Below are 12,297 nucleotides of genomic sequence, written 5' to 3'. Positions count from 1 at the left end.
AATTTGGGCTGTTTCTGGATGTGTTCATGGTCCTCATTCGATGGTATGCGGGTCATGAACATATTTTTTGGGGTATTACATTTATATGCTTTGCGCCAATTTTCTTTCTCATTTTGAGCCTTTTATTTGAGCCTTTTATTTGAGTTTCGTTAGGTAGGTGTTGGGCTCCTGTTTTTGTTCTTGTATATGACCCTTGTAGCTGTCTATTCTCTGTTTTTCTTTTTTTTTTTTGGGTGAATAAGAGATAAAATAAAACAAGAAAATTTACACAACTACAAGGGGCATACCCCAGGACCTAACACAGCTATACAGAAAAACAAACCACCTACCCTATAATCTAATAGGAAGAGTGAACAAGAAATATAAACAATTATAGCACCCTAGACGAAGAGAAAAACAAACTGAAGCATAGATCCAGGAGGCTATGGTCTTGACAAAGAACCTCCAGCAACTGTAGCACCAAGCAAGATGAATGAACCTGGACACTGTATCCACAAGGGCACGAACCAAAACAAAACAACATTCCCTACACAGCCCGTAGGGATAGGACTTAGAAACCAAAACAAAACTGACCTGTTAAGATATGTGCAACCCGAAACATGGTTGCTAGGAAAGCTATTAAGAACACAAAGAAGCACAAAGATACTCCTACACAGCCCGTAGGTATAAGCTAAATATGCTATAAAATTATGTAAAAAATACAATGAAAAATAACTGGTTTTCTCCCTCATGTAGCACAGCAAGGCGCTAACAGCAGCCATCACCATGGTACAAACACACCCAACAAACTGCCACCCGAATCTGTGCAGCATGTATTCATCACCTCTCCACGCCAAAAAACAAGGATACCAGTAGCAATCCCCTGTAACTGCACTGTAAGCAACACCACACCTCCTCACCAACAAGTGAGCCTGTCGAAAATCATAAAGGAGAAGAAATAACAAACACACAATATAGGAGCTCTCCTCACTCGACCCACAACACAGCATATCTCTCCACTCCATATATGATCTCACATCACTAGGCCCACAACTCGCATGATACCTCGAAAGAATCAGAAAGACATTATACTTGAAAGCTCCAAGAACCTGCACAAACCATATATAAGATATAATAAAAGTTAGCATAATACATGTGTGCTGTCTCTCATCACTCAACCCACAATGTCTGGAAATATTTAGGTAGCTCACAACACTCAACCCTCCATACGGACACATCAAAGTAGGAGATGATTTAGGATTCATGATAATCTGCAAAAGAGCACCCAGTTAGTAAACCCCACAATAGTTGCTCACCATCACTCAACCCTCAATGTAGGTAACCTCACAACACTCATTCTCCGCCCAGCTGCAATAGTATGGTGCTGCTGCAAGATTTTGGGAGGAAGACTCCATTCCTCCAGAAGCCAATTATCACCTGCAGAAATTTTAACATTTTCCATAGAAAGAAGCCTACCCCTAACCATTTGGATAATAGAGTTAGTAACAACCTCTTCAGGCTTTTGGGCCTTATTGAAGATCCTACTATTCCTCTCCATCCAAATGTGGTAGACAGTGCAAAGGAATGATAGCTTTAGAATCACCATTTTCAAGGAGGTACCACTGGTGGATCTAACAGCAAAATCAACAGTTTCCAACCAAGGCAAAGAAGGCCAGTTAGACTTACACTTGGCAAGGATACCACCCCAAATCCTAGAAGAAAATATGCACCTAAAAAAAAGATGGGAATGATTCTCCTCAGGATCTTGACAGAAAGGGCAGTAAGGATTAGTAACAAGACCACAAGTTTTAAGTCTATCGCTAGTATTAAGTCTCTCATTGATGGCTAACCAAGCAATAAAAACTAACCCTAGGGATTGAAGGGGGGCCCCAGATAAGTTTGGACCAAGTGACTTTAGGGCCCTTATCCCTCCAACAATCCCAAGCTGACTGGTAGAAAAGTTACCATCAGCAGCCAAATTCCAAACCGGAGTATCAGAAGAGCCAAAGGAAGGTAGAAGAGATAAAGGGGTAGAAGAGATCCACTCCTTTATCTCCCAAGAATTAGAAACAGGCCACTTCCAAGAACTATTAGAGACTATAGAGCTAACCTTGGTGCTATCAGGAAGATTAGTGTCATAAAGAATTCTAGGACCAAACCTATGCCACAGCGAACCAAGCGGGTGCCAATTGTCATACCAAAGGAACACATTTTCCCCATTACCAATTTTGAACTTGATGTGAGGATAGATTAAATGCCTAAGAGACATGATTTTCCTCCAGACCCATGAGGGATCACTAGGAGTTCTAACAGCCCAAAAGCTCCTCCCTTTAAGCAAGTAAGCCTTGACCCATTGGCACCACATGGAACAATCACCCCCAGAAAACAAGTACCACACATGTTTGGCTATAGCAGCCTTGTTCCAGGTTGCTAAGTCCTTGAAACCAAGGCCACCCTCATTTTTTTTCCTGCAAATATATCTCCAAGCAATTTTAGCACTATGTTTCTTCAACTCAACCCCAGACCAAAGAAAAGATCTAAGGATGCTCTCAATGTCACCAATGATTTTCTTAGGGAGGATAAAAAGAGAGGACCAATACACTTGCATTGAAAACAGAATAGACTGGATGAGTTGAGCTCTACCAGCATAAGAAAGCAGTTTATTGGTCCAACTTTTAATCCTCTTAGTAATTCTCTCAACCAGAGTATGACAATCAGACACTTTAAGCTTGGTAGTGATAAGAGGCACACCAAGGTATTTCACCGGGAGGGAGCCCTCAGTAAAATTGGCAATCTGAAGAATATCCTCTTTTAGCTCACTACTACACCCCGAGAAAAAAATATTGCTCTTACTAGAATTAGGGGTAAGACCAGACAGATCCCTAAATTCATCCAATCCCTGCATGATAAGAGTGACAGTACCAGGGTCCCCTTTACTGAAAATCATCAAATCATCAGCAAAACAAAGGTTGACAATTTTAGTTTTCTCACACCTCCAGTGGAATTTGAACAAAGGGCTCCTAGATTTCTCAGCTAAAATTCTGGTGAGAATTTCCATAGCCAACACAAAGAGATACGGGGACATAGGGTCCCCTTGTCTTAATCCCCTCGCCCCTTTAAAATACCCCTGAAGGCTCCCATTAATACAAATCGAGAAAGAAAGACTAGTAATGCAAGCCTTTATCCAGGTAATCATACAAGGAGGGAAAGCCATAGCTTTGAGGATATCAATGATAAAGTCCCATCTCACAGTATCATAAGCTTTCATAATATCAACTTTCATGGCGCACTTAGGAGAGTGGGAACTCCTATGGTAACCTCTCATAATCTCTTGGGACAAGAAAATGTTGTCCGAGATCCTTCTACCTTGAACAAACGCAGACTGCACAGGATCAATCAAATCAGGAAGGGCCAATTTAATTCTATTAGCTATGATCTTGGCAATGCATTTGTATATGGTATTACAACAAGAGATGGGTCTATAGTCACCAACATGAGTAGGATTAGGAACTTTAGGAATAAAAGCTATAATGGTACTGTTAACCTCTGAAAGAAGTTTACCAGAGTCAAAGAAAGACTTAATAGCTAGAATGACATCCTTACCAACAATATCCCAAGAGCTCTTAAAAAAACCAGCGGAATACCCATCCGGGCCAGGGGCTTTATTGGACTTTAAAGACCAAAAAACCTCCTTGATTTCATTTTCAGAAACAGGCTTGGACATTGAAATAGATTGAGAGATAGAGACTTTTTTTTCCACCAAAGATTGAATCCTCTCAAGGCCCTTATACTGATCCACAGAAGGGGTACCAAATAAATTGGTATAAAAATTGATAAAAGAGGTGTGGACATCAGTACTATGAGTAGACCTAGAACCATCACCCATCACAACACTCAAAATCTTCCCTCTATTGATATTACTTTTCACAGACCTAAAGAAGAATTTGCTATTTCTATCCCCAAGACCAAGCCACTGCACTCTGGATTTTTGAAGAGCAAGGCTCTCTTCTAATTTGCTAAGCTCAATATACTTTTTCAGATCCTCTCTCTCTTGAGATTGCAAAACACTATTCATAGGGTCTTTGTCAAGTTTATATTGAATAAGATCCAGATTAGTTTTAGCAATTTGGACACGAGTGGATATGTCACTAAAGTCTTTCTTATTCAAAAGCTTGAGACTAGCTTTAAGCTTTCTGAGTTTTTGACAGACCCTGAACATAGGAACCCCTTGAATATACTGCCCCCAGGTGTTAGAAATAGTACCCAGAAAATCTGGATATTGAGACCAGAAATCAAAGTATTTGAAAGGTTTTTTGAAAGAGCACTTGGTGGCACTGATATTGACCACAGCAGGGGAGTGGTCAGAAATACCAGAGGGGAGAAACTGGGCAGTAGCCTCAGGGAATTTGTCCAGCCAAGCCTCATTAACCAGAACTCTATCAATTTTGGTAGCTATATAGGTCCCCTCACTCCTATTGTTAGCCCAGGTGAATTGGCAACCACCGTAAGACAAATCAGCCAACTCAGAAGCATTAACATAAGTATTAAATTCCTCATTATCATTCGTCCAATTAGAAGTCCCCCCAATTTTTTCCTGCTGGTATCTAATAGCATTAAAATCACCCAGAAAAACACAAGGATCTTTGGATTTAACACAGGAGATATCAAGCATAGATTCAAAAAAAACCTTTCTCAATGTGTGCTTATTTTCAGCATAAACAAAAGTTGCATAAAAGATTTCATTGGAAGCCAATTCAATAATTTTACACAAAATATGCTGATTAGACATAGAAATCATTTGAACCTCACAAAAAACATTGTTCCAGCACACCCAGACTCTACCAGTTTCAGTTGCATAGACCATTGATCAAAACATTTACCACAGATGCTACTCTCTTTAGACTGTTTTATTTTGGTTTCCAAAACTCCCATGACATGAATATTCTCTTTAAGCACAAACTTTTTAACTTCTTTATGTTTAGAGGGATCATTCAAACCTCTAACATTCCATGAAGCAATTTTTATATTCATAGGGACACAAAAGGGAGATAGAGACAAAACCCACAAAAAAAAACACGACAAAACCCACAACCAACTGAAACTGTATTACCTCTTTTTCTTCCTCTGGCTGCTGCTGCCTTTGCCAGAGGGCCTGTTCTTCACCTGCTGGGATGGGGTAGCAGAACTATGGATCACCTTTTCAGCCTTAACTTCTTTAATCGCAGTGTCCAGCATTTCAGCAGCATTAGGAACCACCAGCTTTGCAATCTCGAACACCTTCTTTTGGAACCTATCCACATCACTGCTTTCAGAGCTTTGCTCCTCCCCGGATAAACTCTTGATCGCAGAAGTCTCCTGAGTGTCAAAGGATTGATCAGATGAGTCCACCTCAGTGGGAGCAATTTCAGGAGCTGGAGCTGGAACTGGGTCTACTGTAGAAGCTGGAGCTGGGAGTTCCACCACTTCTGGGATAGTTTCCAACTCAGGATCACCCACCTTCCTCTTCCCCTTAGCTGTGACAGTGGTCCAGCCTTCGTCTTGAGCACTTACATTTTCCTCAGATGTCTTCTGCATAGAAATCAGCTTAGCCACCTGTTGAGACACACACTTTTGAGTGCTGCGTCCAAATATTTGGCAATGTTGACACCTTGACGGTAGCTCCTGATATTCGACTCGGATTAGAACAGCTTCATCATCATGCCTAATCTGGAAATAAGTGGGCAGTTTTGAGGTAGCCTCAATTTCCACACAGATTCTAGCAAAAGCTACCCTACTACCCCGAGCCGTAAGCTGGTCCATAAAGAGGGGATGTCCAATTGCACTTGCAATTCTACTTAAACCATCAGGATCCCAATATTCCAAAGGGATGTTAAAGAACTTCACCCATACAGGAATTTTTGTGGATTTATCTTTTGATAGCTTCATCATCCTTTTCCATTGTTTTAGAATAAGGAGATAACCTCCTATGTACCATGGACCTCCTTCAAGAACTTCTTTACAACTATCAGGGGTATCAAAAATAAAGAACATGAACCCATCCCCATTAGTAAGAACCTCCTTGAGGCCCTGAGTTTTCCACATCCCAAAAGCACTGTTACGCAAGTAATTGTAGCCCACTCCCTTATCAACAAAGTAACCCACAAGGCAAGAGTCCCATTTCTCAAGCGGATCAGTCCTTGGGGGCATATTTACAACAACACTATCCTCGAAAGAAGAAGGAGGGATATACCTGAGTTTGATGTTTGAACGGGTTGATGCAGCTGTGATGTTTGCCCATGAGCGATGTTCTTGGCCCTCAGGCTCGTTAGATCTCCTACCACCTGCATCCCCTCGACCTCCTCTTCCCCCACGATAACTTCCATCCCCCCTGACGCCTCCTCGTTGGAAGGATGGAGAATCCCTAATCGGTATCTGTATATCAGAATCAGAAGCCCTAACTGGAACTGAAGATTTAATGATATTCTTGTGTTCCCCTCTATTACGCGCTAAAACTACACTATCTGGTAGATTTAGGAAGCTATTGTACTCTTCCTCCAACATATCAGACCAACTCGTACTGATAGCATTCTCAGTCGGCGTCGATGGCTCGTCAATCGTAGCTGGAAACATCGGACCTTTCAGTTTCTCCAAGTTTGACTCAGGTCTCTTGCCCAAAACGTTGCTTGAATCTCTTGGTGGATCTGAACCATCACCCTCTGCTACCGAACCAACCTCGAGTCCCAGACAATCTACCTCATAACCGACAACCTGCGATTGAATCTCCACACCAGAAGGATCCACGATCTGAATATCCACATCTCGGTTACCCTCCATAATGGAAGGATTAGCCAATGAGAGACCCTCGCCACTAGGGTTTGTAACATCTGCTTCAAAAGCCATCGATCTTTCAGTCAAAATCGCAAAACTATTTTTGGTGAACCCTAAGTCTCCACCTGATGACTTTACTTTCTCGACCTTAGCATTTACCCCCTCAATACGCTCATTAATGGTAGCATAAACTCCAGACATCGGCAATCAATGAGATATTGAACCCTAGAAAACAAAGTTTTCTAGAGAGATGTCAGAGCTTCTCTCACTAACCCATTCTTACCTAAGCAAATTTCTCTGCAACTTTACTCTGTTTTTCTTTTATCTATGTCTTATTCACCCAAAAAAAAAAACTAATTAGCTTGGGTCCCGTAAATGTGTCATTCACTTAACTGGCCAAGTTTAACTCAACCTAATAGAGAACTCTGTTTCGAGAGAGAAAGGGGAAGAAAGCAGAGCCTCTCTCTCTAGATTTTAGAGAGAGAAAGCTCCCCCCGATGGTAGTTCATTGTGGTGATGCTATGGTGCAGTTCAGGCCAGTTGTTTATCTCCTCTACCCATTAATTTGGATGTGAGTGAGTTTTGTTTTTGTTATGTAAACTTCCGACAAAGAAGTGGAGTGATCTGCTATCCATCTTGTGTCAAATGGAGTTTTATGGCAGATTTGCTGGGTTCTCATTGTTTCAGTCCGACCATGTTCAGCATGGCTGGTCTTGGGTTCTCTATTGTCCCACACATCAGTTCCTTCTCTTGGATTCAAAGCTCCGGTGGTTACTCCTGTTGTTTATTCGAGGCTGGAACCGAGACTGTGAGAGAAAGATAGAGTTTTGTTGGTTTTGGTATACTCTAGATTCTGAAGGTTTTCAGTCCGTGAGTGGTTGCTGGGCGGTGAAGATCTCTTTGGGAGTTTTACCCCGGTGGTGAGCACTTTCGGTACTGGGGTGTACTGGGTTGCGGTACGTGATGGTTCATGTGACCGGTGTTTTGTTTCAGGTATGTACTGCTCCAGATTCCGGCGATCTAGGGTGCGTTCTTGGCTCTTAGCGCACTGACGATCTGTCCGTGGGTGAGGATTGGTTCCAGCAGTGGCTGTAGCCGCTGCTAGTTTCGATCACGGCGGTTGTACCCATACATGCTGGTCGACGATGGAGTGTTACCGGTGCTGGGGTTTTATTCCAGCGTACTGGCTTTGTTTTTCTTTCATAGCTGGTCTGGTTGTTCATCGTCGGGTTACTGTTATTAGTGGACCCGTGTTGTGTTTTCTTCTCCGACGCTGTCTTAGTTTTGGTCTCCGGTGACGGTGCTACCTACGTCTAGAAGCTGTCGGTGAAAATGGTGAATGAGGTGGTGATGCTACGGGTCTGGGTTGCTGTTGCTTTTGTTCGGCGACGGTGGTCCTTTTCTGGGTATTTTTCTCGATGGTGTATGGACGGCATGCATGGCTCACGCATTGAGCGCGTATCAAACTTGTTGTCAAGGTGGTCTAAGGGTTTATTTTTCTGGCCGGAGTTTCCAGTCTTGTTGTCAAGGTGGTCTTCGGCAATGGCATACAATGGCGAGTGGAGTGCACGTCATTGTTGACGTGTATCAAACTTGTGGCTGTTACGCGTTTTCCCGCCTGTTATTTGGGCTGGTTTTTAAAAACGGGGGCTGGTTTCTTGTGTGATTTGTCTAGTCTTTCGGCTGAGAGGATGTGCAACAGTGTCAACTTGGGGGGATTGTGTGCATAGCTGTCGATATAGACCTCCTGTTTCAACGTGGGGTTGGTTGGTGTGGTTTATATAATATTTTATACACAAAATTAGTTAGTGGAATCACTTAAGCGTTTAAGCGTTTAATTCACTTAAGCCATTAAACACCTCATTTAGGTTTTCCAAAATCACTTAAGCGTTTAATTCTCAAGTCTAAAACGATGAATTTGAATTTCCTTTAATTTTCTTCCTATTTCTCTTTCTATTCTTTTAAGTTTCTCGTCTAGCTCTCAAGAAGATAGTTTTCTTTCCAACTTTCTCTGTGCTTCTCCATCCTTCTATCTTTTGTTCTAGGAAACTAATTCGCTTGGGACCCTAATTGTTCCATTAGCTTAAGTGGCCAAGTTTAACTCCAACAAATCTTGCTTAGCATCTAAGAAAGAGGATTTACTGAGTAATTGCCACTTAACGATATTAGTTAAACATAAGAACCGCATTTAAGGTTTCCCAAATTCCCCAACTGTTCAATTCTCAAGCCCAAAAGGACGAATGTGAATTCCCTATGATTTTTTTTCCCGTTTCTCTTTCTTTTCTCTAACTATCTCTTCTATCTCTCAAGAAAAAAGTTTCACTCTAACTTTCTCTGTGCTTCTCTGTCCTTCTCTCTTTTGTTCGAGGACCTAATTAGCTTGGGCCCCTAATTGTTCCATTAGTTTAAGTGGCCAAGTTTAACTCAAACTAATCTTGGTTAGCCTCTGAGAAAGAGAATTTACTGAGTAACTGTAGCTGAACGATATTAGTTTAACTTAAACACCTTATTTATGGTTTTCGAAATCACCTAAGTGTTCATTTCTCAACTCCAAAAGGATGAATGTGAATTCCCTTTGATTTTCTTCCTACTTCTCTTTCTTTTCTCTAACTTTCTCTTCTTCTAGCTCTCAACATAAAAGTCTCCCTCTAACTTTCTCTGTGCTTCTCCATCCTTCTCTCTTTCGTTCAAGGAACTAATCAGCTTGGGACCCTAATTGTTCCATTAGCTTAAGTGGCCAAGTTTAAGTCAAACTAATCTTGCTTAGCCTCAAAGATAGAGAATTTACTGAGTAATTATCGATACTAGTTTGACTTAAGCACGTCATTTAAGCTTTTCCAAATCACCTAAGTGTTCAATTCTCAAATCCAAAAGGATGAATTTGAATTCCCATTGATTTTGTTCCTCTTTCTGTTTCTTTTCTTTAACTGTCTCTTCTTTTTTTGTTCGGGTGAATAGACTGCCTCTTCTAGCTCTCAAGAAAAAGGTTTCTCTCTAACTTCTCGGCGCGTCTCCATCCTTCTCTCTTTTTTGTTCGAGAAACTAATTAGCCTCGGCCCCCTAATTGTTTCATTTGTTCAAGTGGCGAAGTTTAAATCAAACTAATCTTGCTTAGCCTCTAACAAAGAGAATTTACTGAGTGATTGTAACTTAATTTATTCACCCAAATATTGTAACTTAACAACCATTAGTTTAACTTGAACACCTCATTTAAGGTTTTCGAAATCTCCTAAGTGTTCAATTCTCATGCACAAAAGGTTGAATTTGAATTCTGCTTGATTTTCTTCCTATTTCTCTTTTTTTTCTCTAACTTTCTTGTCTAGCTCTCAAGAAGATAGTTTCTCTCTAACTTTCTCTGTGCTTCTCTATCATTCTCTCTTTCGTTCTAGGAACTAATTAGCTTGGGCCCCCTAATTGTTTCATTTGTTCAAGTGGCGAAGTTAATATCAAACTAATCTTGCTTAGCCTCTAACAAAGAGAACTTACTGGGGCCCCCACAATATCCCTAAAGTGAGTTTTGTGGTTTGGATGGCGATTCTGGGTAGACTGAACACTAGGGATAGATTGCACCTTTTTGGTGTGACACAATCTGCTGTATGTGTATTTTGTCAGTACCATAATGAAGACCATAACCACCTTTTCTTTGAGTGTCCATTCTCGGAACGGGTGTGGTCTTGTATTAAAGGTAAAATCAATGTTGATTGGCCATCCCTCCTTTGGGATGATTTGGTCCAGCTCATTGCTAAATCTGTGAAAGGGAATTCCTTAGGGACTATTATTACCAAGCTTGCATTTACTTGTACTGTGTACCAGTTATGGGTTGCTAGGAATAATAGAGTGTTTAGTAAAGATATGGTCCCTGAAGAGGTTGTTATAAAGCGTATTGTGGATATGGTTAGATTCAGGGTAATGCATATTACCAATTTGAAGACTAACCACAATGGTTGATGGTATCTTAGCTCATGGAAATTGCCTCATACTATGCTGAAGCTTGCTGCTGCTATTGTGAGGAATAAGAGCTCATAAAATGTGGGTTGAGTGAAGGTTAGAAACTACATTGTGGGGTTTCCTAATGTTTGTTATTCATATAGGCGCTTGGAGTCCTGGAAAGCCGATTGTCGAGTGTATGCCAATCAATCTGAGGGTTGAGTTTCGTGTGAGGAATAAACACTCCATATCCCCCACATTACTAGCCACATTGAGAGGAACTAACAAGCTTTTATATATTCTCTGTATCTTTTCTTTTGCGGGTGTATGGAGCTTTGTTTTTCCGAGTGATGTGCGCATAGATACTTGTGGGTTGAGTGTAGTGAGCAATTATATGTGTGATGTTAAATGTTTCATGTTTCTGAGTCTCGCAAAGTGCTCTTTTGATGATTATTTAATTCTGTTTGGTCTTTGCTGGATTACAAGGTCTACTATAAATGTGTAGAATCTGTTTGGGTTACATGGTTTAGCAGCAGTTCTTGGACGGTGCTGCATGGTTTTTTCTTCAGTTCGGGTTGACTCGAAGCTCGAAGTTGGATGTGATTTGTTGATCGCTGCTATATGCGCCTCGTGTGTGAAGATTGACTTTCCATTATGTTTGTTTTCTTTAGAGTGTGTTGGTATTTTTCCCTACCCGTGTGGAATGTACACGGGTGTCCGTGATTTTCTGTTTCCATCCGACTTTTTGCTACTTAGATATCTATCGGGTGTGCTCATGTTCCTCATTACATTTTCATGCGGCACATGAACACACTTTGGTTACTTTTTTTTGGGTGAATAAGACATAAATAAAAGACAAAGGATATACAAGATTACAAGGGGAATACCCCAGGCCCTACAACCAACTATACAGCAAGATTAGCAACCAAAAAAAAAAGATAAAGCAAAAGTGTCACGACCCGAACCCGCCCCCATGGGTTAAGGACGTAACCGGCCAGTAATCCTAAGATTACCTACGGCCTCAAACCAAAACAGACTTAACACATCAGAGTAAAGGGGCCAAAAGGGAAGCAAAATTTAAAACTTTGTCCATAGAGCTGTGTAATGGCACATCAAAACAAACCATACATATGCACGTTAATAACTCACAACAGAAACATAGCGACATAGGTTCTGTACAGACAGGATCATCCAAAACTAAGTCAACCCATAAAAACTATAAGCAGACATATACAAAACTTTGCCAACCTGACAAAATGTAAATACATAACAAAAGGGCGAAGACGGGTCTCGTGCGTGAGACACAAGGGCTGACTCTCTCAAAACCTTAGTTGTTCCATACAGACTTCACTGAGACTGGGTCTGGACTTCTCTTGGCTCACCTACAAACACATGAATGAGCGTGAGCGATAGCCCAGTGAATAATATCAAATCAAATACATAAGGTTTTTTTTTGGGTGGGTAAGTCATAAATTAAAGATAAAGTTTACACGTTTACAAGGGGCATACCCCAGGTAATACAACAAATCCGCATCCCCCCAAAAAGGGGGGACTAATACAAAAACTGATTTAAAAAATAAAATC

General features: G+C 41.1%; 1 protein-coding gene across 1 annotated transcript; it reads right to left on the bottom strand.

The window, feature by feature from the left end:
• Positions 1 to 330: 330 nt before the first annotated feature.
• LOC145814825 (uncharacterized) lies at positions 331 to 6,987 on the bottom strand. The gene is made up of 8 exons (XM_082911810.1): positions 5,090 to 6,987; positions 4,822 to 4,978; positions 1,307 to 4,756; positions 1,191 to 1,250; positions 1,017 to 1,088; positions 703 to 911; positions 574 to 615; positions 331 to 337 (listed from the first exon to the last, which is right to left on the bottom strand). Exons 1-8 carry the CDS (start codon positions 6,985 to 6,987, stop codon positions 331 to 333), a joined length of 5,895 nt encoding a protein of 1,964 aa, XP_082767936.1.
• Between the last annotated feature and the right edge of the window lie 5,310 nt (positions 6,988 to 12,297).

Source organism: Camellia sinensis, chromosome 1 (genome assembly GCF_055761805.1).
Source record: "Camellia sinensis isolate YWXY chromosome 1, ASM5576180v1, whole genome shotgun sequence".
NCBI lineage: Eukaryota > Viridiplantae > Streptophyta > Magnoliopsida > Ericales > Theaceae > Camellia > Camellia sinensis.
The sequence above is the reverse complement of the archived record's forward strand: the minus strand, read 5'-3'. Positions and strand labels throughout refer to the sequence as shown.